Source organism: Falco rusticolus, chromosome 13, assembly GCF_015220075.1.
Source record: "Falco rusticolus isolate bFalRus1 chromosome 13, bFalRus1.pri, whole genome shotgun sequence".
Taxonomy (NCBI): Eukaryota; Metazoa; Chordata; class Aves; order Falconiformes; family Falconidae; genus Falco; species Falco rusticolus.
Window position 1 is genome coordinate 24,594,609 of NC_051199.1, and position 24,594 is coordinate 24,619,202.

General features: G+C 48.9%; 1 protein-coding gene across 9 annotated transcripts in view; it reads left to right on the forward strand.

The window, feature by feature from the left end:
- Positions 1–24,594, forward strand: part of TNIK (TRAF2 and NCK interacting kinase) — a 163,284-nt gene that overhangs the window by 87,280 nt on the left and 51,410 nt on the right. For all 9 annotated transcript variants that reach the window (XM_037406718.1, XM_037406725.1, XM_037406720.1 and 6 more), the window contains exons 4-9: positions 3,523–3,648; positions 11,504–11,614; positions 13,974–14,064; positions 15,442–15,572; positions 20,027–20,081; positions 20,890–20,968. In XM_037406718.1, coding sequence (XP_037262615.1) covers positions 3,523–3,648; positions 11,504–11,614; positions 13,974–14,064; positions 15,442–15,572; positions 20,027–20,081; positions 20,890–20,968 — 593 coding nt within the window. The remainder of the gene's footprint in view (positions 1–3,522; positions 3,649–11,503; positions 11,615–13,973; positions 14,065–15,441; positions 15,573–20,026; positions 20,082–20,889; positions 20,969–24,594) is intronic.

Genomic DNA, 24,594 nt, shown 5'->3' on the forward strand with positions numbered 1-24,594 from the left:
ATACCATCCCTTCCGAGCAAAGATGTTGGAGAAAAGTACCCCAAGTCTGATCCCACCATATAACCAATATTTTCAGCCACGTCTTTTAAGTAGATCTCCCTGATCTAAAACTTTCCTTTCCAAAGCAGGGTCTCACATCTCTGAACGTGCAAGGTAGTAAATCAGGTATTTGGCATGGGGTGTGTTGTTGGGATATTTAATTATTTTCCTCTTAAGCTGCTTTTAGGTGTATTAAAACATGTCAGTAGTTTTTCTTTTAATACATAGTGCGAAAACTTTTAAAGTCAGTCCTCGTAAAAAAAAAAAAAAAAACAAAAAAAAAAACAAAACCAAAAAAAACCCAACCCAGAACAAACCTAACCGAACTTCTCTTCTACCCCATTGAATACCTCATGTGGTGGCTTCTCAGCTTGAGTGACCCCGGTGTTGTGTGAGTGGAGAAGTAACTAGCTAGCAGGTGGTAGCAGGATCAGGTGAGGTGCAGGGGTGAGACCTCCTTGTCCTCTGAAGGGATGCCACCGGCCCATAGCCACCAACAGAAAGCTGCTGAGAGAGCAGGACGAGGCTTGGGCAGGGCGGGCGATGACCACAGCGAAGACAGAGCAGAGCTGTGACATGGTAGGGGACGGACTGTGCCCCACAGCTGTCAATGCTGAAGTCAGATCTAGAGCTGTGTCCTCCAACCACTGCAGGAATGGTCCCAGGAATCACTTCTGGAGTCATTTCTAAAGCTGGTCCCTGAATCGTGCCTACAGCCACGTTTGGCACCCAGTCCAGGCTGTGGTGTCCACTCCAGCCCTTCACCACCTCCTGAGACACACTGATTTCAGCTCTGCCCCTGATTTGTTTTGTCCAGATACTCCATCCCACCTGTTTTTCCAGGATGTCCCTGATGACAGCTTGTCTTTCAGAAGCATACAGAGGACAGAACTAATGTGGTCATCCCAAACAAAGCCATCTGCAGTTTCATGGAGGAAGACTTTTGAGTGTAAAGTCCCAGTGTTTTCAGTGAGCTCCCAGCCAGTGTCTCATCCCAGCCATGTGCCTTGCACTAAACCCACAAAGGCTCCTGATGATGATGCTTGAACTCATCTATGCTCTTGCTAATTATCTTTTAGGGAAGATTGCAGCGTAGAGGCCCTCAAATTACAGCACTTGATCAGTTTGGGCAGCCACTATCTCTGAATTGAGAATATGGAATCATTTTCCAGGGACTGGTCCTGCTATATGCTGCATGACCTGCTTCCAGCGATGGATGTAACAGAATTGATTGACAGAGGCAAAGCACAGCAGCAAAACCTGGTCTGTGGGCTTTGTCAGTTTGGGGGCTGGAGGAGTTGCAACAACTTGCTGTGCTAGTGCCTTTATCTCCCCTCCCTCGCTGCATTTGCTGGTGGTGATCGCTGGCAGGGGTCCTGCTTGGAGCAGGAGGCTGGGCTGGAGACCCCGGAGCCTGGCCATGCAGAGATGCCCTCGGGTGCCATCCACAGCTCAGATGCTCTGGGGTTTCCCCTGGCCATTTTGAGTACTTCAGCTTATAAAGAGGGACTCAAGATAAAACCTTAGACCACGTGTCCCTGTGGCTTATCTCCATTTTTCCTGCAGAGCCAGGCGTGAGGTGGGGGACGACTGAGGAGCTGGCTAGTGGTACTCGGGGAGCTGGTGGGGTTTTGCACTGAGCACTCCTCCTTGCTCCTAGCACTGTTGAGCATCCAGCTGCTTTTTTTTGTTGCAAAGGGCTTCAGTGAAAAAAAAAAAAACCAAACCCTCTGGGGCTTGATAAACTGTGTTTATTCCCTTGTTTCCTGGGCAAATGAAAACAAGCAAAGTTGTGTTGATTGCTTGAAGGAAAGAGGCGATAAAGGTCTTCCAGTAGAGTCCCCAGGTTTTCATTGTAATGTTTGGGCCCGTTCCTCATCCTCTTTGGCACTTACGCTCTCCATGTTCTTACCAAAGATAAAATTGGAGGTTATTTCTACAAGGTCCTCCTACCTACTTTCATGTGTTCCTCCTGTCCTCATCTTCACTGTTCCTCCCTGAATTCTCTCTCAGGAAGACCATAGTCATTAACTCCCGTTCCGTGGTACCTTGGGAAGAAAGCCATGTTCCCGTCCGTGTTGCGTGACACCTGGGCAGGGAGCATTGCTCTTCAAGCAGAGCTGCCCCTGCAGCTTCGCTGTTCGCCAGGGGGTCTCGGCCTTTGCCCATTTGTAAAACTAAAGTCAGGATGAAGCAGGTGAGGGCGACGAGGGTAATAAAGAAGAATAAAGAGGTAACAGCCCTTCTAGTCCTTTTATAATAAAACTTATTGACATCAAGGTGCTAACTGCTGCTCTGCAGCCCGTGGAATTACAGCAGGCTGGATTTCGGTCAGCTTAAAATAAAACCAGGGCGTGTTTGATGGCTGTGAAAGCAAAGAGGTAGAACATCAAAACGGATATGGGCGCAGTTCCCCTGCCTCGGCTGCTTCAGCTGTTGCCGCTCTGCAGACGGGACGGAGAGGGGCCGCGACAGCCCACGGGGATGGTGCTTGTCACCAGGGCTGAGTTACTCTGGCAGAGAGTTTGCAGACAGTCAGCATCTGCCTGCTCCCTGCGTGGTGCCACCATGCCAGCAGTAACACCTGGTGTCCCCAAATGTCTTGTGCTGCTTCCAGGGTGGGCAGGAGCGGCATGTCGGACGCTGGGATGCACTTCTGCCGTGCCATGGTCTCTAGAAAACCATCTTGGGCCTTTGATGGGTCTAGGGGTGCGTGCTGGTGCATTATTGGGGTAATGCAGGTATGGATGAGCTTCAGAGCAGCGTGAGACTGGTGTAAATTATGATATGAATCGGAAAGGGATTAGTTTAAAAAAAAGGGAGGAATGTTTAAACTGCTGAAAACACGTAATTTGGCTGTGATGTCAGTCTGGCACTGGTGCACCTCTGGATGGAGAGCGTGTCTCTGTGCGAGGGCTCAGTTCTGGCCAGACCTTGCTTTGCTTGGCCAGCCCCTCCTGGTGGGTACTTCAGCCCTGCAGATACTCAGCTGCTCTGGGGCTTCCCAGGGCTCGCGCTCTGCTCCCACTCGTGCTGCAGGGTTTGCAGCAGCACACAGGGATGGTCGGTCTTAACACATGTGAGAGACCTGTTGCCTGTCTTAAATTCGGCCAGCACCTTTGGGATCCTGCTCTGGAGGAGACACCGTGATCTGAAGCGTTTTGAAACAACCTGATTTCCATACTGCCTCAAGATCTGGCCAGTTCAGGGTTCAGGAATGCAAGAGGGAAGGTGGCAAAGCATGGGTTTTCTCCACAGCTTTTTGCTCAAGGCGCAATCAATTAGCCCCTAGCCCAGACTTCAGGCTCCCAGGGCTCTGCTGTAAAAGCAGCTGTGAAAAATGGTGCAAGGAAATTTGGGAGAGGTCAGTCAGAAGTGGGGTGCTTGCAAGTTCACCCATGTACAAAGAGAACTGAGAGCCTGTGAATTTCAGTCTTTTAGTGCCTCTGGTTTTGTTTTTCTTTTCTTTTCACCTCATCCCAGGATGAAGAGGAAGAGATCAAACAAGAAATTAACATGCTGAAGAAGTATTCTCACCACCGAAATATTGCTACATATTATGGTGCTTTTATTAAAAAGAACCCACCAGGAATGGACGATCAGCTCTGGGTAGGTTGCTTTCTTTCCTTTAAAATATCTGGGTTCTGACACACATCTCTTACTCCATGTTGTCCTTTTAGCACCAGCCATATTGCACAGAAAGCCTTATTTTGCATTCATCTTTTTTGAAGTCGTGGCTTTGAAAAAACTCTGCACTGCAGAATGCTTCTCCATTTTGCCATAAAATCTTCGCAAACTGACAATAAAACCATTTTTATTCTGAATTGTCATTAACAATATTTTCGTTACAATATTCAGTTGAAAACTATTCTGTCCTGTCAAAATAAATGCATCCAAAAAAAACCCACCCAAAAAACCCCACGGTTGGAGGGAGCCAGGAGTGTTGCTGGGAAGATGGAGGCTGAGGGGGGGTGCTGGGTGTCTGTGATTCCTGCCAGCTCTCGTCACTGCTTCTCGTGGTTAATGTTTCACAGAGCCAGTGCAGGCCAATAAAGAGGAGGGAGGGGGACGGCGGAGGGAGGGCAGGAAGGTTTGTGGCTGTTCAGCCATTTCAGTGAAGATGCCTCATGTTGTTGAAGGGCTGCAAGCTGCTTTGCCTCCCCATAAATCATTGCCTGCCTCCTCCCACTGCTTCCCTTGTCAGTGGCTTCTCAGTTATTAATTTGGCATTCCCAGACCACGGAGGACAGAGTTGAAATCCACCGTCTATCTCTGGAGACAGCCAGAGCATCAGAGCCCACCTCCTCGCTGGCAGCTGATGCTCGCAGGGGCTGGGCAGGGCAGCAGGCACCGCAGGTTTGGGCGCCAGGCACTGCCATAAGGGCGATGAAAAATTAATTAAAGTTACTGTGCTGTATTCTGAGCTTGACTGTGCTGATCTGAGTCTGTGGAGCCACAGCCTGCAGAGCCCGTGGGCGTTGGACCAGCCGTTTCAGACCCTGCTTTCATTAGGGCAGTGTTGAAGAGAAGGCTACGTTTGAGTTATCTTAAATATAACAGCCTGGATGTTGTCCTGTATTCTAAATAGCATTTATTTCCTCAGTCTTGTAAAGCCAGCCAGTTCTGACTTACCCGCGGGTGGTTTCCAAAGTTTTTCTGTGCCTGAACGAGATTGCTGGAGTGTTCAGTGGTAACGAGTATTTATGGTTCATCTGGGAGACTATGGAGATGCTGAAGAAGAGCAGCAGCAGGTTCTTTCCTGTAGTTTCCATGTGATCTAGGCTTTATTTTAGCAAAAAGTCCAGTGGCTTCAGCTGTTGGCCCCTGCATCTGTGTGCCAGAGCATCAGGGGCAGCAGGAACCCCGGGGGAGTTGGAGAATATTCCTCCTGGGACAAAGACAGAGCTGATCGGCTTCTGCAGCGCTTTGTTACCCGAGGCTTTCTGGTACACGGAGGTACTGGGAAGACTTGGGGGCTTGGACTCCAGGGGATTTTCTTACTCGGGTGTTGGGGTTGGTTTTGGTGGGAACTCTTAAAAAACATGTTCCTTGCAGCTGGCCTGGGATTCAGTGAGGAGAGAGCTGTCAAGCTGAGAAATGGCTTTTTATCCCGTGAAATTCCATTTGGCTTCAGTGGGTTTATAATCTGTTTATGAAAAAAAATAAGTAAAATAGAAAACCAGCCCACAATATTTCCCCTTGTGCTGCTGGAATGCCTGGGAGGGGGAAAAAACCCACCAACTGTGTGCCAAAGCCCTCAGCATGAAGAAGGCCCTCCCCAGAGCTGGGCTCTGCTCAGTGCCTTTGTGCTGCTTGGGTCTGGGGTTAGCATGGGCTGGCCAGGGAAGAGCGTTTTGGGGTGATTTTTTTTCTTTCCTCCAGCTCCAGTGCAAAGAGCTCTTGGCATATACAAGTTTTAATGGAATAATGGGTTATAAATGATCTTCCCAGCTAAAGCAGCCCAGATTTCCAAAAATAAAAGCTCAGTAGAAAACTCCTTGGATTAAGAGAGGCTCCTTCATTGATCTCCATCACTGTGAAGCAGCAGAGGAGGATGCACCTGCTGTATCACCTTCAGGTGCCCAAGTCAGGAGGAGAAGCTGGGTTTTCCCCAGTGGGTCACCCAGCCGTGTAAGGGAGAGGGTGTTCATCACCCAGCTGTGCTGCTTGTCTTGTTCCCTGGGACGTGCAGACTAGGTAATCTAAATTCTCTTCCAGACCACTACCTCTCTGCTCAACTTCGGGGCCTTTCTCATGGGCTAGTGAAAAAAATTTGTGCAAAATCGTGTGAGGTTTTTCTAAGTCAGTGCCCAGCGCTGGGGCTGGCCGAGGTATTCACTATTCACGGGAAAGCTCCCCGGCCGTGGGGGAGAGGTGTGCTGGTGTCGCTGTGTTAAATAGCTGTTGTTTCAGGATCTGATTGAATTAGGACTTGTGCGAACTCTATCAGTCTTGCCGCACAGATAAAGGCTTGTTTATTTTTCATTGGCCCTTTGTTGAAATAAAATGGTTTCTGATAATGCCCAAGTAATTCTTTTTATCGACATTCAGGAGGCTGATACGGAAATAAAAAACAGGGAACTCTTTCAGTAGAGATTAAAATCTCTGGAAGCACGGCGGGCTTCTGACATGAAGTATTGTCATCGCTCCTGCTGCCGTGATGAGCGGGTCTGTTGGTGCTGCTTCTCCATTCAACAGCAGCCACTCGCCCTGAAAGATGAGCTTGCTAAACAATTGAGTTTTCCTGAAATTAAAGAGCTGCATGGAGGATATTTTAGCAGGTGGCAATGGAGATGTGCATCACAAATCTGATACATTAGGGAAAAAAGGAAGTAAAAGTCGTAGGGACAACCTTTTGTGGAACATTTGGAAAAGTAAAAAAACAGGAGGTAGGCTTATTCCTGTGTTGGAGAAAGTGTTGCTTTCTGGGGCTGCTGTGGACCTTTGGGAAGGATTGTGCCTGTCTCTAGCAGAGACAAAGGGGTCATCCCCGGGGGAGCCTGCGGTGCAAGGGGGCAAAGAGAGGGTGGGCTGCAGAAACCGCACCGGGGACGGTGAGGACCCAGTAATCAGTTAACTGCTGCTTCTTGGAGTTACATGCATTAAATTTCCGTTGCTTATCTCAGATCTAAGGTATGGATTACCAGGCTGCACATAGCCCAGGGGAGCTCGTTTGAGATAATTTGGGTGTGGTTTTGGCAGTGGGAGCTGGGGCATTCATTAGGAAGCATGAACTTGATGGGGAGGTGACCCCATCCCAGAGGACCCCCTCCCCAGCACATCACCCACCCCCATGGCTGCTGGAAGCTGCAGTCTCTCTGCTTCATTCCCATACGTTAACACACTGTATACATCTGCAGGGTGATAGTGGTGCCACTCAGCTCCATGTTTGCCATCTGCCCTTGCCATCCACGGTGCATTGAAACCACAAAGGGAGAATCGCTGCCGTGCATGGGCGGTGGGGGCTGTGCGGAGCGTGGGGGCTGCGTGGCGGCTGGCAGCAGCCCAGGGCAGAGCCCACCCAGGGCAGAGCCCGCCCGGTGCGGTCCCCAGGGGCCGCTGGCGCTGGCTGCCGATGGATGGCTGCCATGGCAACCCTGCCTGCACCCGCAGCCGCATCTGTCATGAAGAGGGGGGAAATTGCTAATAGGCAGATTGCCAAATACTTGCTCACGGTGAGCACGGTGGGGTTGCCTCCGGTGCGTCCCCTGCAGTGGGTAATCCGGGGTGATACGGAGGGAGAAGGAATTTGGGTGTTCAGAACCGACAGCTAAGTCAGGATGGTACTGCTGCAGCTGTGCAATGCTCAGCGCTGTCACCGCGTAGTTGCAGTGTGCTTTTTCACCATGTTGAGCTGTAGGGACCCATTGAATCATGGCAGGGTGGTTTGAACAGAGTCACACTGGGGATCTGGAGAATGAAACTGGGGGCAGCAAGGCTCCGTTGAAAATGGAGCACAAGCCATCGAAGCACTGGGTTACGCCTGTGCAGCTTGGAGCAGGATTGCTGCTAGTCTGCTTTAGGCACTGAAGAATATTTTGGGGCAGTTGCTGATAACTTTGCATCGCAGGAATTAAATCACTGAGGGGGACAGGTTTTGGCTGAGCTGTAATTCTCTGTAGTCGCTCCAAGCCCTGCAGTCCCAGGTAAGTGCCGGGGAGGAGCGCGGCTGCTGCTCCAGCCCCCGACCGAGAGCCCAGGGTTAGCAGACAGGCTTTCTGCTGCTGTCTTGCTGAGTAAGCCAACACCATTTCATTCTCACTCCTCTTCAAAGCGCTGTCAGTGTGGTAAACACTGCAAGACTGTGAGCCCAGCTCCTTTCGCTGCCATCCCTGAGCCCAAAGCTTTCAGTCTGCTCAGGACCCGTGGTGGCACCTGCCCGCCGGCTCCCCAAGGGGCACGAATTGCTTGACTGCCCTCGAAGCGCAGGGAGGTGCGGGCAGGGCATGGCCAGGCACATTGGTTATTGATAAGGCATGTCGGTTATTGATAAGACGTGTTGGTTATTGATGAACGTGGGTGAGAGCAGTTTGATGCTGCAGCTGGAGAGGGGAGAGCAGAGCAGCGCTGGCCCCGCTGCTCCCACCCAGCTGTGCTGTGCAGCATCGCAGCCTGCTCCCGCTGTAGCACCGACACAAGCAATCGAAACCGAACAGAAGGATTTGGCTCACAGAGTTGGGGAGTTCCTCTGGACAAGCTGGAGTGGGTCACAGTCGGCTGGGTTGGGGTTTCTGTGCTGGAGATGCTCAGGTTTGAGCTCTTCCAGGTAATAGACAGCAGTGGTGGGAGCAGAGGTCTTACTGGCCGTTCCCAAACTGGGGAAAGTGATGGTGGATTTGAAAGCTGCGAAGGCTCTTTTAAGAAAAAAAAAAAATAAATCTTGAGACAGCAGCACAAAAGCAGCTGCTGCTTTTGAATTTGCCTTGCTTATGAAGTTTCCTGTCACTCTGGCATGAGAGCTAAGTAAATGCCAAGTGAACTGTATTTTAAAATACTTCGTCAATAAATGGGCTTGCAAATTGAATTTCAGAATATGATCTTACCTTTAGCCCATCTTGATGATAATTTTAATTATGCTTAATAAAAAGTCAATCTGTATTTCAAGTTTATGGTATTACCACATCATGACTTCGTCCTTTAACAAGATTGTTGATGATGCAAGTGTGTGCAGGGCGAAGCGCTTGTCTGGAGGCATGGGGCTGGTAAGCAGGGATCTCAGTCTAAGTGCCATTTGGAGCCTTTCCTGAGTATACTAAGCTCTGCCCTAAAATCAGTTGGAAATTTTGTTTCCTTTTCTTTTCTCCTGGAAGGCTGTTGGTTGGTTTCCAGGCTAAATATACCCACAGGGTGTCGATAGGTTGATACTGTGCCAGCGTCTACCTTGTTCTTCTGCCTCTGGGGTGCTTACCGATCCGTACTGTTGACAGTATACATTCACGTCCCATAGCCATCCATCCCTTGGCTGGCTGAACAAGACCTCAGGTCCTCTGAGGAGACCTGCTCATCTTCCTGTACCTGCTGCAGCATGCATTGATCGCTCCTGGGCTCCCATCACCCGGCAGGGGACACCGTGCTGTGGGTGAGGTCTCTCCTGGCCCCTCGGGGGGACTCCGCCATCATCTGTGTTTCCTCGCTTCGGAGGCTGCATTGCACAAGCTGTAGTTGGGAATTCTGTCGCATCCCTCTGTCTGAGGGGCAAAGGAAACTGTAAAAGCGTGAGGGGATCACAGCGCTGCTCAATGCCACAGCAGGCAGCTTTTCTCCCGTTCCATCCAAAACTTCTGGAAACGGTGATTTTTCACGTCAGGTATCCATCAGCTCTCCATGGCGGACGGGGATACTCAGGCAACTTTGTCATCTTTTTGCGGCTCATTTTCTTGGAGGGCTCGTGGCAGGGCTTTCGGGAAGTAAAAAGCCAGGTTGGAAACGCTCCCCCGGGAGTTCCTCTTCCCCTCTCTGTGGTTTGGTTGGTTTGTTTTTTTTCTTGAATCTCCAGGGTATTTCACAGTTACAGGTTTGGGATACATCAGCAGGTGGCTGTATTAGTCACCTCCTCATGCAAAATTAGTCTTTGCTCTGTGGAAGTCAAGGGCCAGGTAGAGGACTGAGTGAACTTCCAGCTCCATAAAGATAATCCGGCACATCAACGGATGCGCTGTGTACTGTTAATGGGACGTCTTCCATCTTCTTTTAAGCATTGTGATTGCCGTACATAGCAAAGCACGCTCTTCCTCATCCTCCTGCTCCAGACCCTAGTGGGAGCCTGCAGATGAATTTCCAGGGAAGGGGACTAGGGAGGGCAGCCTTTTGGGTTGGAAAGTGTAGCTGGCTCAGCTATCCAGGGTTTTCCTTTCTCAGCCTGCTGCTGTGGTATCCCAAACAGTCATTTAATCAGAAACATGTGCAGACACTGATATTCCCCAATGTGTCAATCGTTCAAAGGGAAAAAAGGAGGAAAAGCAACTTTGAAACCACTTGTTCCATTATTCCCCATTTGATGAGCAATGACTAACCCATGACTTGGGCTGTGTCCCAGTGACCCAGCTGGATTGCTGGTCTCCTGCTGGGATGGGATTGCTGCAAGCGCTGCAGCAGCACTCCTTGCCTTTGCACGGGGCAGACTTTCGCTAGTCACGCCAGTGACTTCTTGAAGCCAGTTTCCTGATGTAACAGGGATATACAAAGAATTTAGTTAGTTGAGGAAGAGAAATCTCATATCAAAACTAAAGATAGGAGCATGGTCAAAGCCGGCTAAGGTATAGTCTGCTCAAGTGTTTTTTTTAACCTGAAGGTTTATAACAGTGCTGTGTCTGGAGTTTATGATGGCTTATGAATGATAGTCTTTTAAAGTCACTGCATTTGAGTAATTGGTTAGGAGTAACCCTTTTGCAGTTTCTTTCTCTTCTTCTCTTGGCCTATGCTTTTAAAGAAGTGATGTCACCTGCTTGGAGAACAAATGCCGTGTAAGCTTCATGTGATAAGAAACTTTAAATGTGCACGTTGAAGAATCTGGCAAGGCACAAGTTGTAAGGCAACATCTTTCAGTAGCAGGCTGATCTAATTGAAAGCACGGTTTCACATCTGAAAGAAACACTTCCACAGGTCTCAGAGAAGACTCGTTGCATGCATGGGCTGTGCTCGCTTTCTGGAGCACCCTGACGGCTCCTGCACACCCTGGGTATCCGTGATGTCTCTGGGAGGCAGACACGCATCCCGTGCTATTTTCATAACGTTTATTGCATAGTTGCTCAATGACAAGATGAAGTTTGGGCCTGGGTTAGATCATTGTACTTTTGTATTTATTATTATGAAACTTGGGAAGTGATACAAGCGGTGGTGCCCCGTCTCATTTGAACCAACCTGAGCAGCAGAACAGCAGCTGTGTCCTGCGCAGCCTGAGCTGTGTGCTGAGTGTCCCCTCAGGGAGGGGTGCCTGCTCAAAAAGGGGATCAAAACCAAAGACCTTCTGGTACCAAAAAAAATAAATAAATAAAATTGCAAAGTATACCTGGTTTCTAAGGTTGCAGGAAGCCTTCAGACATCTGTCTTGTTGCCTTCATGCTTTCAGAGTTGAACATGCATGCAAGAGGTAGCATTTTGCTTGTATTGCTGTTGATACTAAACGCTGATTCTAAGTGTAAAGTAGGGTACGTAGCAGTGGGGTCTGAGATTTCAGGGTTTCCTATTTCTTCTGCTGATTTTCAGGACTGGACTAATTCCTGTTTCTTGTTCCCAACCTTCTGAAGAGCAGCAAGCCTTCCAGCCTTTTATTATTTCATTTTTATAACAAAACCCATATGGGTTACAAGCTGGTAGGTTCAAGATTATGTCCCGGTGGCTCTGTGAAGCACTGCGGTGGCCCCACAGCTGCACTGCCAGCGTCAGGGTCCTGCCCTGGGGTCGGCCAGTCCCGAGGCCACTGTTGGTGTCGTTGCAGTAATTGCACTTCTGTTCCATTTGGCAGCTGGTGATGGAGTTCTGCGGCGCGGGCTCTGTCACCGACCTCATCAAGAACACGAAGGGGAACACCTTGAAGGAGGAGTGGATTGCCTACATCTGCAGAGAGATTTTACGGGTAGGTGTCCGGAGGGAGCTGAATGTCAGGAGTTGTTGGGGTGTCACACTCGGGGCTTGGAAAGCCTTTGGCTCTGCAGGCTTCGTGGCTGCTGTGCTGCCATGGGCTGGAGCCTCTTCGGTGCCGGTAGGCGTGAATGATTCATGTGCTTGTGTGCTGCATATTAAACAAGCCCTGTTTAATGCCCTTTAGCTCTGTTAGTTCCCTGACTTCTAACCCTCTTTTTCCTTCAACAAAAATACAATTTCCTTTGGTATTAATAGGGCCAAGATTTATTTACATTAGAATTAAATTTTCAATTAACAGAAGGGTGAGGACTGATAAAGTCTGTGGAAGGAATCTTCATGATTAAAAAGCACCCTACTTTTTATTAAATCCTCATGTCTCAAGCTTTAATGAGGATGATGCAGCTTTTTATACCCACAAGATAAACGTTTGACTGGAGTCTCTTAAAATGGGCTGCGACAGTTTCATGTACTGGGAGATGGCAGCTTCAGCAAAGGCTTGCCTGCGTTTTGCACGACTGAGGTCGGATGCTGTGATCGTAATGGTTGTCCGGCATTAAAATCTATTGCTCCGTGGACTGAGGTTTTGTTCAAGAGAAAACAGAAATATTGGGCATGTGAAAGAAACCTGGAGAAGAGCCACTGAAGTCATAGGACGAGAGGACACTGGCTCAAGCTGCACCAGGGGAGGTTTAGGTTGGATATTAGGAAAAATGTCTTCACCAAAAGGGTGGTCAAGCACTGGCACAGGCTGCCCAGGGAGGTGGTGGAGTCACCACCCCTGGAGGTGTTTAAAAGATGTGTAAATGTGGCACTTAGGGACACGGTGTAGCAGTGGGCTCGGCAGTGCTGCGTTAGCGGTTGGACTCGATCTCAAAGGTCTTTTCCAACCTAAACGATCTGATGGTTCTACGAAAGAAAATGAACCTAAATGACTGCTCTGAAAGGGGGTATCTGACACTGCTGCTGAGGCAGCTGCTGGTGTCCAGAGGTGACACAGCACTTCTCTGTTGACGCTGAATGCCACTGTCCGCACCAAAACAATGTGCAGAAGATGCTGGCACTGTAGCTAATCGGTTGTTGTACGGACACTGCTTTCAGTGCCAGGAAGCCACAGTTACATGGGCTTACTTTAAATGTGTGAGCTCTGTGAGCCTGCTTCTTAAAATAGTCCCTGGCAGCTGAGTCAGAACCCAGTCACTGACTCATGTCCCAGGGCCACCATCAAGTGTCATCGCTTGCATTTAGGCTGCGCGTTAGGGCGGTGGGTTGGTGACCTCCGTAGGGTTTCAGGTGATGGAAGGCTCCCACCTTTGTGCTGCAGAAGGCGTCTGGGTCTCAGTTCAGACATCAATGGCCAGTTGTAATTCTGACAGGAGGCTTGAGCCCACATTGTTGAAGGATTTATTGAAATTCAGTCAAATTTTTGCTTTGCCTCTGGTGCACAAAGGTGTCTCTAACTGGGTACAACATGACTAAAAAAGGGCTCCTGTATAGATGCAATCTACTCCACAGTGTTGTGCCAAGGTAACAAGTGTAAAATGACTAATAACTACCGGTAGTGATAGCTGAAATTTTCTTCCTCAAATATGAATGCTTAATGTGAAATGTAAACCTAACGCAGAATTAGTTTTGAAGCAATCCATGGTTTTTTCCGAAGCTGGCAATATAGGTGGATGTTACTTCGAAACTGAAATAATAAATGAATGAAATAAAAATGTAGGCTGCAAAAAGAAATTAATGAGCTAATACAAAAGCACGACAGAAAAGCTAGTTTACCTTTAGCCTTTGAGACAGGCTTTTGATTTGAGCTATATCTCTGTTAGGAATACGTGCAAATGGTAACGTTTGTATTTGCATGGTAGCTTTTTTAATGCAAGCTTGGCAGTGCATTGGAGTCCAGTTTATTGGACCGATATAAAAAGAGAAGTGTTTTCTTCAGTTTCTGGATGGTGGAAATACAGAAAGGAGACGAAACCATTCTGTTATTTCTGCCGCAGAAATGGCTCCCTAAGGTAAGGGAGAATGTGGGGGGAAATGTGTCTGAAGCTGCGGAGGAATTCGGGTTAATATGAGTCCCCACAGAAATGGAAAGGTTGGTTTTAATCCCAGTAGAATTGACGGTTCTCCTGCAATGGCGAGCACCCGTCGGTGGGCATCTCCCTCGCTGGGCATGTCCTCCCAGCCTGTGACACAGGGATGGCATTTTGAACACACAACAAACAAAAGCATTCTCCGGTGCTTAACTCCAGCTGTGAATCTTTCATTTCTGGAACATAATTGGTTGAGGAGGAATGTCAGAAAATAACATGCTTTGAACTTGGATTCCTCTAACCTTTCTCTGAATTCTCTAGGGCTTGAGTCATCTACACCAGCACAAAGTAATTCATCGAGACATCAAGGGACAGAATGTGTTGCTGACGGAAAATGCAGAAGTTAAACTAGGTAAGAGTGGGTTAGAGCTCCTGGAAACTGCAAGTGGGCTGACTGGAGAGAAGGAGCAAAACTGACTTGTACGTGTCTTGCAGAAAGGGGACGGATACTAAGAGCTGCTCTGTGTGTTCTCTCCTGCCAGCCTCTATAACGTGACCTTGGGTGTTGACCAAGGACTGTGCAATAAACTGCCAGCAGCAGATGGCCAGGTTCTGCATGCAAAGATGTACTTGCACTGGTGGTGCTGTTCAGACAGGTAGTTTGGGCAGCTCTGCCATCAGATGCTGGTTAAGCAATCAAGACCATTTTTTCGTCCCCCAGATTGAAAACTGCCCTGTGTGCATCGCCAGACGTAACCGAAGGCTGTTCCCACACAGCTTTGTAGCAGTGTCCTACAGGATCACAATCCATTCGTTTTAGTGTGACATAATCCAGACGTGTTTTCCAAGCTAACCTGTTGGAGAGAGCTTAATTTGCAAGAACTACTCTGAATTTCATGTGCGGTGTTAGTCATCCTGGAGAAGACCAGGCAATCATGTGAAGATCAAATGGAAGACAGCAGATCAGCACAGCTGATGTGCTGATATCCTCAGTTGTCCAGCACCAGTGTTATTAAGGCTGTCTTTGCACATTTTAATTTATGCTAGCGATGAAGGATCCCTTACACTGTTAAAGTGAGGTGCAAGCCTTGTTTTCCCATGTCTCTCCCGTCTCTGCAGCAGAATAAAACCCCAGCTTAACAGATGGTACTACCACCTCGTTTGGCTTCGTGCTGGTGAAGATTCCCCTCCAAGGGGAAATTCTCCAGGGCAAATTCTCCAACCGTTGTGTTGCGCAAAGTGAGCTTAGTAGACCATAGTGTATTCTTTCATTGATTTGATTTAATCAGGTTTTGCTTCATTTTGCAGCTCTCTGCTTGACATTTCCCTATGGGCCTTCGTCCTTGGCCCTTAGTTCCTTAAGCTTTTTGCATTTATGCCATTTCCAGCAAGAATTTAGGTAGAGAAATGAGGCTTCTACTGATATTTGGCGGGCTTTAATTCAGAAGAGAAAGCGTAGAACAAAGGCTGCTGGTTATTCATGTTGCTAACCCTGTTCCTCATTAGTATGAGGAGCTGTGATTTTTTTTTTTTTTTCATTGCCTCCTGGCAAGGAGCAAAAGGCACAGGGTTTCATACAAAACCTGGACATCAGATGATCAGCTTTGTCCTTGACTGACCTCTGTTGATCCCAGCAGAGATCAAACAGGAATGTCTCTGGCCACATCTTTCTTTCCTGACCATGCAGAGGAGCTGATCTGAATGAACTCAGTGTTTTACATTCAACAGAAGAGTGTTGCTCAGGTTTGTCTCTGACCTTACAATGCCCCGTTGTGTCTCTGATCCGCAGTGGATTTTGGTGTCAGTGCTCAGCTGGACAGAACGGTGGGCAGGAGAAACACCTTCATTGGAACGCCTTACTGGATGGCCCCTGAGGTCATTGCCTGCGATGAAAATCCCGATGCCACTTATGACTTCAAGGTACCTAAATGAGCATCTTCCCGCGATTATATATGTCATTAGAAGTGTAATCTTTGCCAAGCCTAGCGCATTAGCTAATTAGGCAGGGAAGGAGTTAAAGCAGCATTTACTGGTGCCTGCAATGAGAGCTGTGATCATAAACGTCTGAATAAGGTGCGTGGTGTGATCTCAGATTTTATGCCCCAGTACCCTGAACGTGAGCGCTCAGGAATTTAGTATATTCTTGCAGCTTTGACAACGACGTTGACGAGCAGCGTAGTCTCGTCCCGCTTTCTGGCTGTTGGATTTTGAGATGCCGGTTCAGGCCCAATGTGAATTTTTGTCGTGCTGTTCACGTATCCACATTTACTGTGAAGTCTTTCCCCGTGCTGGGAAAGGTGTCAGACTGCGGCTTCCTACCTGCTAGCCTGCTTTGTGGTGCTGCGTGTTTAAATACTACAGCCAAACATGCTGTATTTGCTCTGTTTACTCCGGAGGGAAGTCAGGTCGGGTTTAGAAAGGGCAAAATCACATCTTCTGGCCTGCAGGCTGGTGTTCGCGGGGAGATCTGAAAGCTGCCACACAATCAGACGTTTAGGGGGCTGACCTACTTTTCGCATGTCTCTCTAGCCTGTTTGAAGTTTATTTTTGGATCGGCGGCAGCACAACATTGCTGCTGAGTTATAACGTGGCACAGGGCCCCGTGCCATGCAGCGGGTCCGCGGGGAGGGGGGGGGAATGGGTCCCACCTGCCCATTCAAACGACACTGAGATCTGATGTTTAAAGCAGGGAGAGCTTAATATATCTGACCCTGGTTCTGCCTTATGCCAAGTTCCTGGACACACGTCTGTGGACAATGTCCCTTGGCTTTTTGTCCCTTGGTTTTTTAAAATGTCCAGAACTTGAATTTCTTGCTCCAGAGCCCCTAAGGTCCACTGAGCGCGTCCAGAGAGGAGAGCGAGGCGCTGACACGTGAGCTTTGGGGGCAGAGGAGATCTATAAGCTCACTGTACCTCCGTTCGTGCGCATGCCGAGACGTCGCTCTACAACATAACGTTTAAAAAGGACTTTGAGACCCTCTGGTGTGGAGCTGGGTAGCTGCTTTCGAGCTGTAGGACACTAGGTGTAATAGTGCAACAGCCCACCGTTGTGGAACGATTTGGGGTGCAGTTACCAGCCACTCTGAGAAATTGTTGAGAGATGAACCATTTTAAAGTAACCGAGCGATGCTTTGGTATTGCAGCTATTTAAGTGCATCCGTCAACTTTTGAACTGATGGCTTTCCAGAGAGCAGCTCTCCAGTCTTGAGTTCAGACTCTGGGCTACATAAATCATTAATGATAAGGACATGTCGAAACCATTTAATCTGCAATTACTTAATACTCTTTGATTAACCAATTACAACAGGCGTTTCCTCTGCTCTGCTGATGGCAGAGCTCCGTAGCTGGGCTGCAGCCCGTGCTAGCTGCTCTCGCTGCATCTCCACTGACAGCCGCCTGGTGCAACACTCTAATTAATCGCAGCTTTTTTATTATTTTTTTATTATATTACATTATATTTTTTTAAAAAAAAGGACTGATATCTTCATAGGCTACTTTCTACCCTCAAAAATCCCTGAGGTTTTTCCTCTTTCCGGAATAACTAGGGCACTTAATATGCCGTCGACTGATGCACAAGCGCCAGGACCAGAATCCCTCTATTGTCCCTGAGGATCAAATGCTCGTAGCGAGCTGGGCGCTTGCATCTCTGAAATTGGCATTGACCATTTTCCCTTGGCTGGAGGTGTGAGACAGAAGGCTGATTGCTGCCGACACACTCACTGCAGGGTGTTTTCTGAGCTCGTGGTGATGTGGGAGCCACTGGACATTAGTCCGTACCCCAGATCACATCCCTGCACCTGATGCTCTTGCTTTGAAGTGGTGGTGGTGGGGAATGTAAATGCCATTTTTTTCTAAAAGGGATGCAAATCAGATGCTCTCAGGTTTAGCTGGCCAGCTTAAAATAGTAAATACAAAAGATGAGATTTATAGGGTGAAAAAAGGAATCTTTGCAGGCTGAATCTGTTGGACCAAAAAGCCTCTGATCTCACTGTTTTCTTAGCCAGAAAGAGATGCCTGTGTAATCTGTGGAAGGAGGCAGTAAATACCTCCTCACAAAATAAACCACTTTAAAAAAGAACAAATAGAAACCCCACGTTGTTGAGGTTATTTGTTGATTTTTCCCTTAGCCGGTCTTCCTTTTTTCTGTAGAGGTAGCTCGTCAATAGGCTTGGAATCAAAAGCTGGGGGGGAAGGAAGCTTGCCTCCCTTCCCAAGCCAAGGCAATGCAAACATACTAGCACAGCCTCTTTTTGCTGGGTGGACTGAAAAGCTTTTCAGACTCAAAAATAAGCACACGCACACACTAAAAAACCTCTGAATTCCAGATCATTATAAAATGTGTGCTTCCTGCTGAGTTTTCTGCCTTCTCTGGGAGACTTAGGTGATAATCCCTTTCTATATTGCTCCAGCTTTAAGATCACTTGGCATCTTGTGTATAATACTAGGCACCTCGATATGGAAAGACACACTAGGAATTTGGAAGGAGTTCAACGGCAGCCCAAAGGGAAGGGGTCATGTGTGCTGAATCATGTGGAAAGACTGCGATAATTAAGTATGCGGCAGAAATCCCTGCTGACCAGAAACAAAGAATGGATGAGACTGTCCTGCGAAAGGGTTGGAAATGAGAATTGAGAGAGAATTTTTAAGCAGGTACGAAGATGTGTAGTAAGGACAGCATTTGTTAGGGGAGTGCTTGAGTTTAAAATGAGGAAAAGTGCCTTGAAATTGAAAATCCAAGTTGTCTTTCCTGGAACGTGTATGTGAGAAGGTGCTTGTGGTCCCTAGAGGCTCTCTTTAGCTCTAACTAAGCTTTTGGGGCTCTGTCCTGGGAAAAACAGCCTTTCTAGGATTTATTCGCTAAATTGGAGGTTTAAGAGGCTTGAGGCTTGAGGAAAGGGCAGCTCTTGAAATGGAGAGGAGAAAACTGTAGTGGGACTGCAGGGACAGGGCAGCAGAGAGCAGGGCGAGAGGAGAGCAAGATGTGAGAGCTGGAGTTGCAGGAGCAGAAGGCAGAGTCCATCCCTTCCACCCTGAGATGTACCTATTTACAACGTTATTGCTCTTGATGTGCTAACTGGAGTTTAGCTGGCCTCCAGCAAACCTCAGAAGCAGCTACGTAGCATCAGGCTTGTTCTGGTTCCCAGTGCACCTGCAGCTTCTGCCCTTGCCGCCCCCCCATCTCAAGCAGGTCTCTCCAGCCCCCCGGGGTTGTGTCGGAGGCTGCGCTTGAGATGAAGGCACCAAAATTAGTCTGGGTCCTGTTCCCGCTGCACCGGGTGCTGGGTTGTGAATCATTACCAGCCCTATACATGGTGTCCAGAATAACGAATTAGCCGCCTCCTGCCAAAACAGCGGGTTGTGGCAGTGCCGCTAGAGAAGGTGCTTGTTTTCTCTCGCCGGGCACGTTCTGTGCCTGCGCTGCTGCCAGGAGAGCCGAGCCGTCCTCTGGGGCTCGTTACCAGATCTGGAGGTGCCACCGCAGCTCATTAGTGATGTTGGGGTGGGGAGGAGGTGCTGGAGAGGAGCTCACCACTGGTCTCTGGCAGGGAGCTGGGGATACAAATGTCCCTGTTTTACAAGGGAGAGGATGGAAGGAAGAGAGATACTGGTATGAAATCAAAGAGTTTTCCAAAGAGGTGCGTTCTCTGTGCTCTGATCATTCAGGAGACTCAACCAACCATGTGGGCTGAGGGGTGAGCAGGGCTTGGGAACAGGGGAAATTAAAGTGTCCATTTCTCCTTCCCCTGGCGAAACACCGCTTTTCAGGCTTCCATTTAATGAGCAGTCCATGATACAGGAGCCTCCGGAGATATCTCAAGATACTTCATGTTTTTAATCTATTCCAGGCAGCCTGTTTTCTGTGGAGCTGTATCAAATCCATGGATGTGTATCACCCAGCTTTAAGCAGGGAGCTGGTGCCAGGTTTGCAGCTTACCTCAGCCATGAAGCTGGGGAGCAGTTTGTCACCAGCTCATCTAGGAGCTGGGGGTTCATTCGTTAGTGCACGGGGCTTGTTAAGGTGCCCCCACCAAGGGTCATCAGCATCTTCCCAGGCAGTGTCCTCACCACGGCTACTGGGAGTAATGTCCTGGGGGGGTGGCCATGTCCCACACCTTGCCAGCCTTGAAGGTTTTGAAATAAGTCTTTGGATAAACAGCGGGGTTGTGAGCCTCTTCTAAAGCTCCAACACATGGCAAAAGGATGAAGCAAGCTCCCAGGGGGTGGGTCTGGAGGCTTGCAGAGCACGCAGAGACCCAGCTCACAGGGCTGAGCCCCCTGGGCTTGGGGAGAGCCGCGCTTCCCCCCTTGCCTGGTACCCATCGCTGTGACAATGCTCCTCTGTATCACGTGTGTCCTTCTGCTTTCTTTTACAGAGCGACTTGTGGTCTTTGGGGATAACGGCCATTGAAATGGCAGAAGGTGCTCCCCGTAAGTAGATACGTTGCTCTGCTTTAATTAACCCTGGGTTATAATATGTTGGGGTTTGCTGAACCAGCCGGCACTTGCTTCTGTGCAAGAAACGCCATGCAAAGGTTTTCCCAAGCAACCTGGGCTCACTGAGATGGAGCTTGCAGGGTCCCACGGGGAAAAAGCTGCCAGGGCAGCGTGACCTGGGGGGACAGGATGGGTGTTCAGCAAAGGCACACAACCCTGTATAACTCTGATATGTCTGCTCGAGCACTCTGGGACTCCGTTTCCTTAAATAAAATACAGACGAGGACTGGAAGCAGGTAAAGAGCTGCTCCACTGACCTCTGTAGTGACACAGGTAGTGGCATGCTGGGCTCAGCTGGTGCGTCTGCACCCATCATCCTGCCATGGTTTTTCAGAGGTATCCTGGGACTGTCCCTGTGTGCTGGTAAATGCAAGTAAATAAAGCAGAGCAGAGCGGCACATGGTGCAGCCGTACCCTGCTCGGGGCCCGTCGCTGTCAGCACCTGGCAGGGTGCTGAGGACACGCAGCTGCAGGAGTGCAGGTGTCCCCAGCCAGCCTCTGCTGCTCAGCCCTGTGGTGCTGGGGACACACACACCGCTTGGCTGGGGACATCAGCTCTCACCTGAGCTCCAGGCAGCTGCTGGGCCAGGGGCTGTCGCCGCAAATCCTCCTGCCGTTGTGAGTCTTGTAGCTTCAGAGGAAACTTGGGTCTCCCCAGCTGGGTGCGTAGCTTCTCTTTAGGAAAGCCGGGGGCTCTGCGAGATGCCGTGCCGTGTTTAATGCCTCTTCTTGCAAATTGCAGCTCTCTGTGACATGCATCCCATGAGAGCCCTCTTCCTCATCCCCCGCAACCCGGCCCCGAGGTTGAAATCAAAGAAGTGGTGAGTGTCTCTCTCAATCTTCAATGACTGGGGAAAAAAATCTCTGGAGCAACTTGTTTCTGCAGCCCAGGCACACCGCAGACTCGGCGTTTGCATTGTGTAGATTCGGGGCCAGTGGCAGTCTCCAGCATCACAGCGGTGGGCGCAGGTTTGGGTCTTGATCTATGGAGATCTGTGGAGAGGTGGTTTGGTGTGAAGGAGCTGCTGACCGTGGGACGGGGGGTGTCCTAGGCGGGCAGAGCGGGGAGCGCGCTCTAACACTGCCATTTCGCACTGCGGAGCCGCTTCTCCAAGGCAGTTCGTGCAGCCTGAAGCCAGATGACGCTTCGCTTGGCTACTGTTTCTTTCCAGTCAGGTTCCATTTTCAAGTGGAAACATGAATCCACGCCAAAAAAAAAAAAGGATAGTTTATCTTGAAGGCCCAGGAATGCAGGCATTTGTTCTTAGTTGGGGTTTTATTTTAAAATTTTGCAGGAAAGAATACATCACTCTTTTGAGGGGGGGGGAAAAAAAGGAAAAAAAAATCAGGGCATGCCAATAAAAACCCGTAGGAAAAACATTCCTGAAGCCCAACAGATGTTGTTTTGTTACTGTATGTTCTGTACTGATGGAGCTGGAGTCCTGAAAAACACTCATCTCTGGTTCATGCTGTTTGCCTACCCCGGGTCCAGCAGTGGTTTGGTCAGGAAAGATCTGCCAGGTGTTAGAGACAGCGCTGCCCCTTGCTCCCACGTAGGCTGAGCTTGCAGAAGGAAGTTTTGCCTTATTCATTGAAATTATGGTTATCATCTTGTTGAAGACACACACACAAAAAAAAAAAAAAAAAAAAAAAAAAAGAAGAGGAGCAACCAGTAGGTACTGAAAACACTTGATGCCACAGCAGCAGGTATTTTGTTGCTGGAAGTGGAGTGAGAGGGGCTTGGAGTCCTCTGACACATGGTGTTGGGGTTTTAGGACCAGCCCCTAAAACCTTACCCAGGCTTTGGCAGCAGGCATCTTAATTTTGTCAGCCTTTATTAATTAAAAAATAAAAATCAATTTTTTAATGATTGCATCAGCTGCCCCAGTACCAAACCGGGAGGAGAAGGACCTTTCCCAGCTGGCTCTGCAGAGGGTGGCAAAGATGTTCACTTTCCTTGCACAGCCTTTTGAGGATACCATTAGTCAGCTGAGAAGATAGTTTATACCCTTGTTTTCTGCCAGATCACCAGTCTCCTACTTCATTATCCTCACTGCTACAGCACAAAATGCATTGTAAGACCTTTATTTTTCATCTGAGAGCGCTGTTTATTCAGCAATGGCTTCCTCAGCCTCCAGGCAGAGGGGAGCTGTTGAAAGCTGGTGTTGAGCAGAACATTTCCCCACCTCCTTAAGGTACAAACAGAGCTGGGGTGGAACGTGTATGTTCGTCCCTGCTCTGAGATCCTAGGATGTGCTTTCTGCGAGCTGGGATTATTCCCTGGCACCACCTTCCCCTCGCGTGTCCGGTGGCTGTCCCAGCCGTGCACAGCTCGCGGTGGGCAATGCCTGGGGTCAGCTGGGCTCTCCAGGGCTGTGCTCTGCCCATCCCAGGGTCGGCATTCCGGGTGCTTTGAGAGAGGGATCTCCTGGGAAGTCGTAGGGTAATGGAACTCCAGCTTCAGCCTGGGGGAGCACGTGCTCACCTGGCCTCTGCTACCCCTCCGTAAGCCAGCAGGGATCTCTGGGGTCCAGCAGAGCAGGGACACGTGTACCCCGGGCAGCTCAAACCTCTGTCCATCTTCCAAGTTTTCATTGCAGTGGGAAGTTCCAAAGGATGCAGAAAAAGCTTCACCTTAAGAGCAATTTTTTTCAGCATTTTCAGTGGGACACCAGGCACACTTGCTGTCCTTGGCTCATTTCGCAGCTGGAGGTTTTGGGGCTGCCCAGGGTGGGTCCTGGAGCTCTGCAAGCCCAGCCCAAGAGGGCAGGAGGTACCTGGCCAGGCTTGCACGGTGGCTCTCTGGCAGTCTGGGCTGGTTTTCACAAGCAGGGATCACAAGAGAAAAGCAAAATGAGGAAACGTTCAACTTGAACTTTGAGTTTGTCCTTGTGTGTGGCAACACATAAAAAGTACGCGGAGTGGGCAGGCCATCTTTTTCCTTATGTGAAAGAAATATGAAGTGACTCCAGCACCTTTGAGGGTAAGTAAGGGAAAGCCAGGAGGGAACGCAGGCGTGGGAGCTGCCCTGAATCGAAAATCTCAGAGAGGAAAGTATTTTTGTTGCTTACTAAATCCTTGAACTCGCTTTAAAACAGTGCTGTGTTCCTATGAAATTAAAGAGCCTGTGGTATCGTTTTCTTTCCCAATTAAAGCCAGCCAGCAGCAAAGCTTTATTTTCTTCCCGCGTTTTGCAGGCAAAATGAACTTGAACTTCAGTGATGTCGTTACCATGAACGCTCCCTAGCCCTGCTTGTAAGAGGTGACAAAACCTCTTTGTTAATGAGGTGATATTTGCACTGTGATACCACTTTTCATCCAAGCGGCTGCAAAGACTTTGCAAACATTGATTTAAGCTTTACAAACTCCCGGGAGCTGGAGGAGCCCATGTTTCGTGCAGGTGGGCTGACCTGCACCCGGGGAGGAGATGAGGTGTGTGATGGTGTCCTTCTGGATCACAGCCAGGGAGAAAGCCTGTGTCTTCTGCTCCCGCTCCAGTGAGGGCTGAACTGTGCCACTGGACAGGTTTGGGGTTTTGTAGAGTAGATTTCAGGGAAACCAGAGGCCTGAGCTGGTCCCCGTCCATAGCTCCTCAGCCAGCTCAAGGATGCACAGGTGTCTTGGGGCACCGCAGGGCACCAGGGCACCCATCCCCGAGAGACAGACAAACCCATCACTTTCTGGAGGATAACTTTTTAGCTGCTTCAACTTGACCGTATCTGTGGGTGCTCTGGACCACGCATCCAGGACTGAAGTCTCTCCGGCTTCACACCAGAAGGGGAGAACCATACTTTAAAAGCAGATTTTTTTTTGAGTATTGCATGGGTTTTCCCTTCTGGATACACTGAGACGCTGCGTTTCTTGAGGCAAGGTGGAGAAGGAAGATTTGCTCGTTAATAAAGCTGGATGGAGGATTTAATTGGATCCAGTAGCGTATTTTATTTTTGCATCTCAATTTGTATGGATTAGCACTTATAAGATAAATCACTTTTAGTCTGACAGCTTAAAAGTAAAATCCCTGAAAGCTTATTGTTTTACTTCTAATGCAATTTTATAGTATCTGTTGGCTTCTGACATTAATTTACACTCATTTTCCTATTTGCTAAAGCAACATAGACTATAGTGGCCTGTCAACATCTTTCTTGTAAATCCCTGTTCTCTTGGGTTTATAATGTGGCGGAATTAGTTCCAGGAGAACTTTTGATATGCATCACTTGACTAAGAGAAATCTGTTTATTAAAGATTTGGCTGAAATTGTTTTAGCTGAGATTGAATTTAACTTTGTGGGAAGGCAGGCTGTGAGGAGGGGCTGCATTCTGCCACCCACCACCGTGTTCCCACCTCTGCCCAAGCCGTGCTGCCCAAAGAGCCTGTCCCGTTCACCTGGATCCATGGTCAGGGAGGCTGGGGCATGGTGGCCTCCAGGAGCTGGAGGGTCAGTAATGCT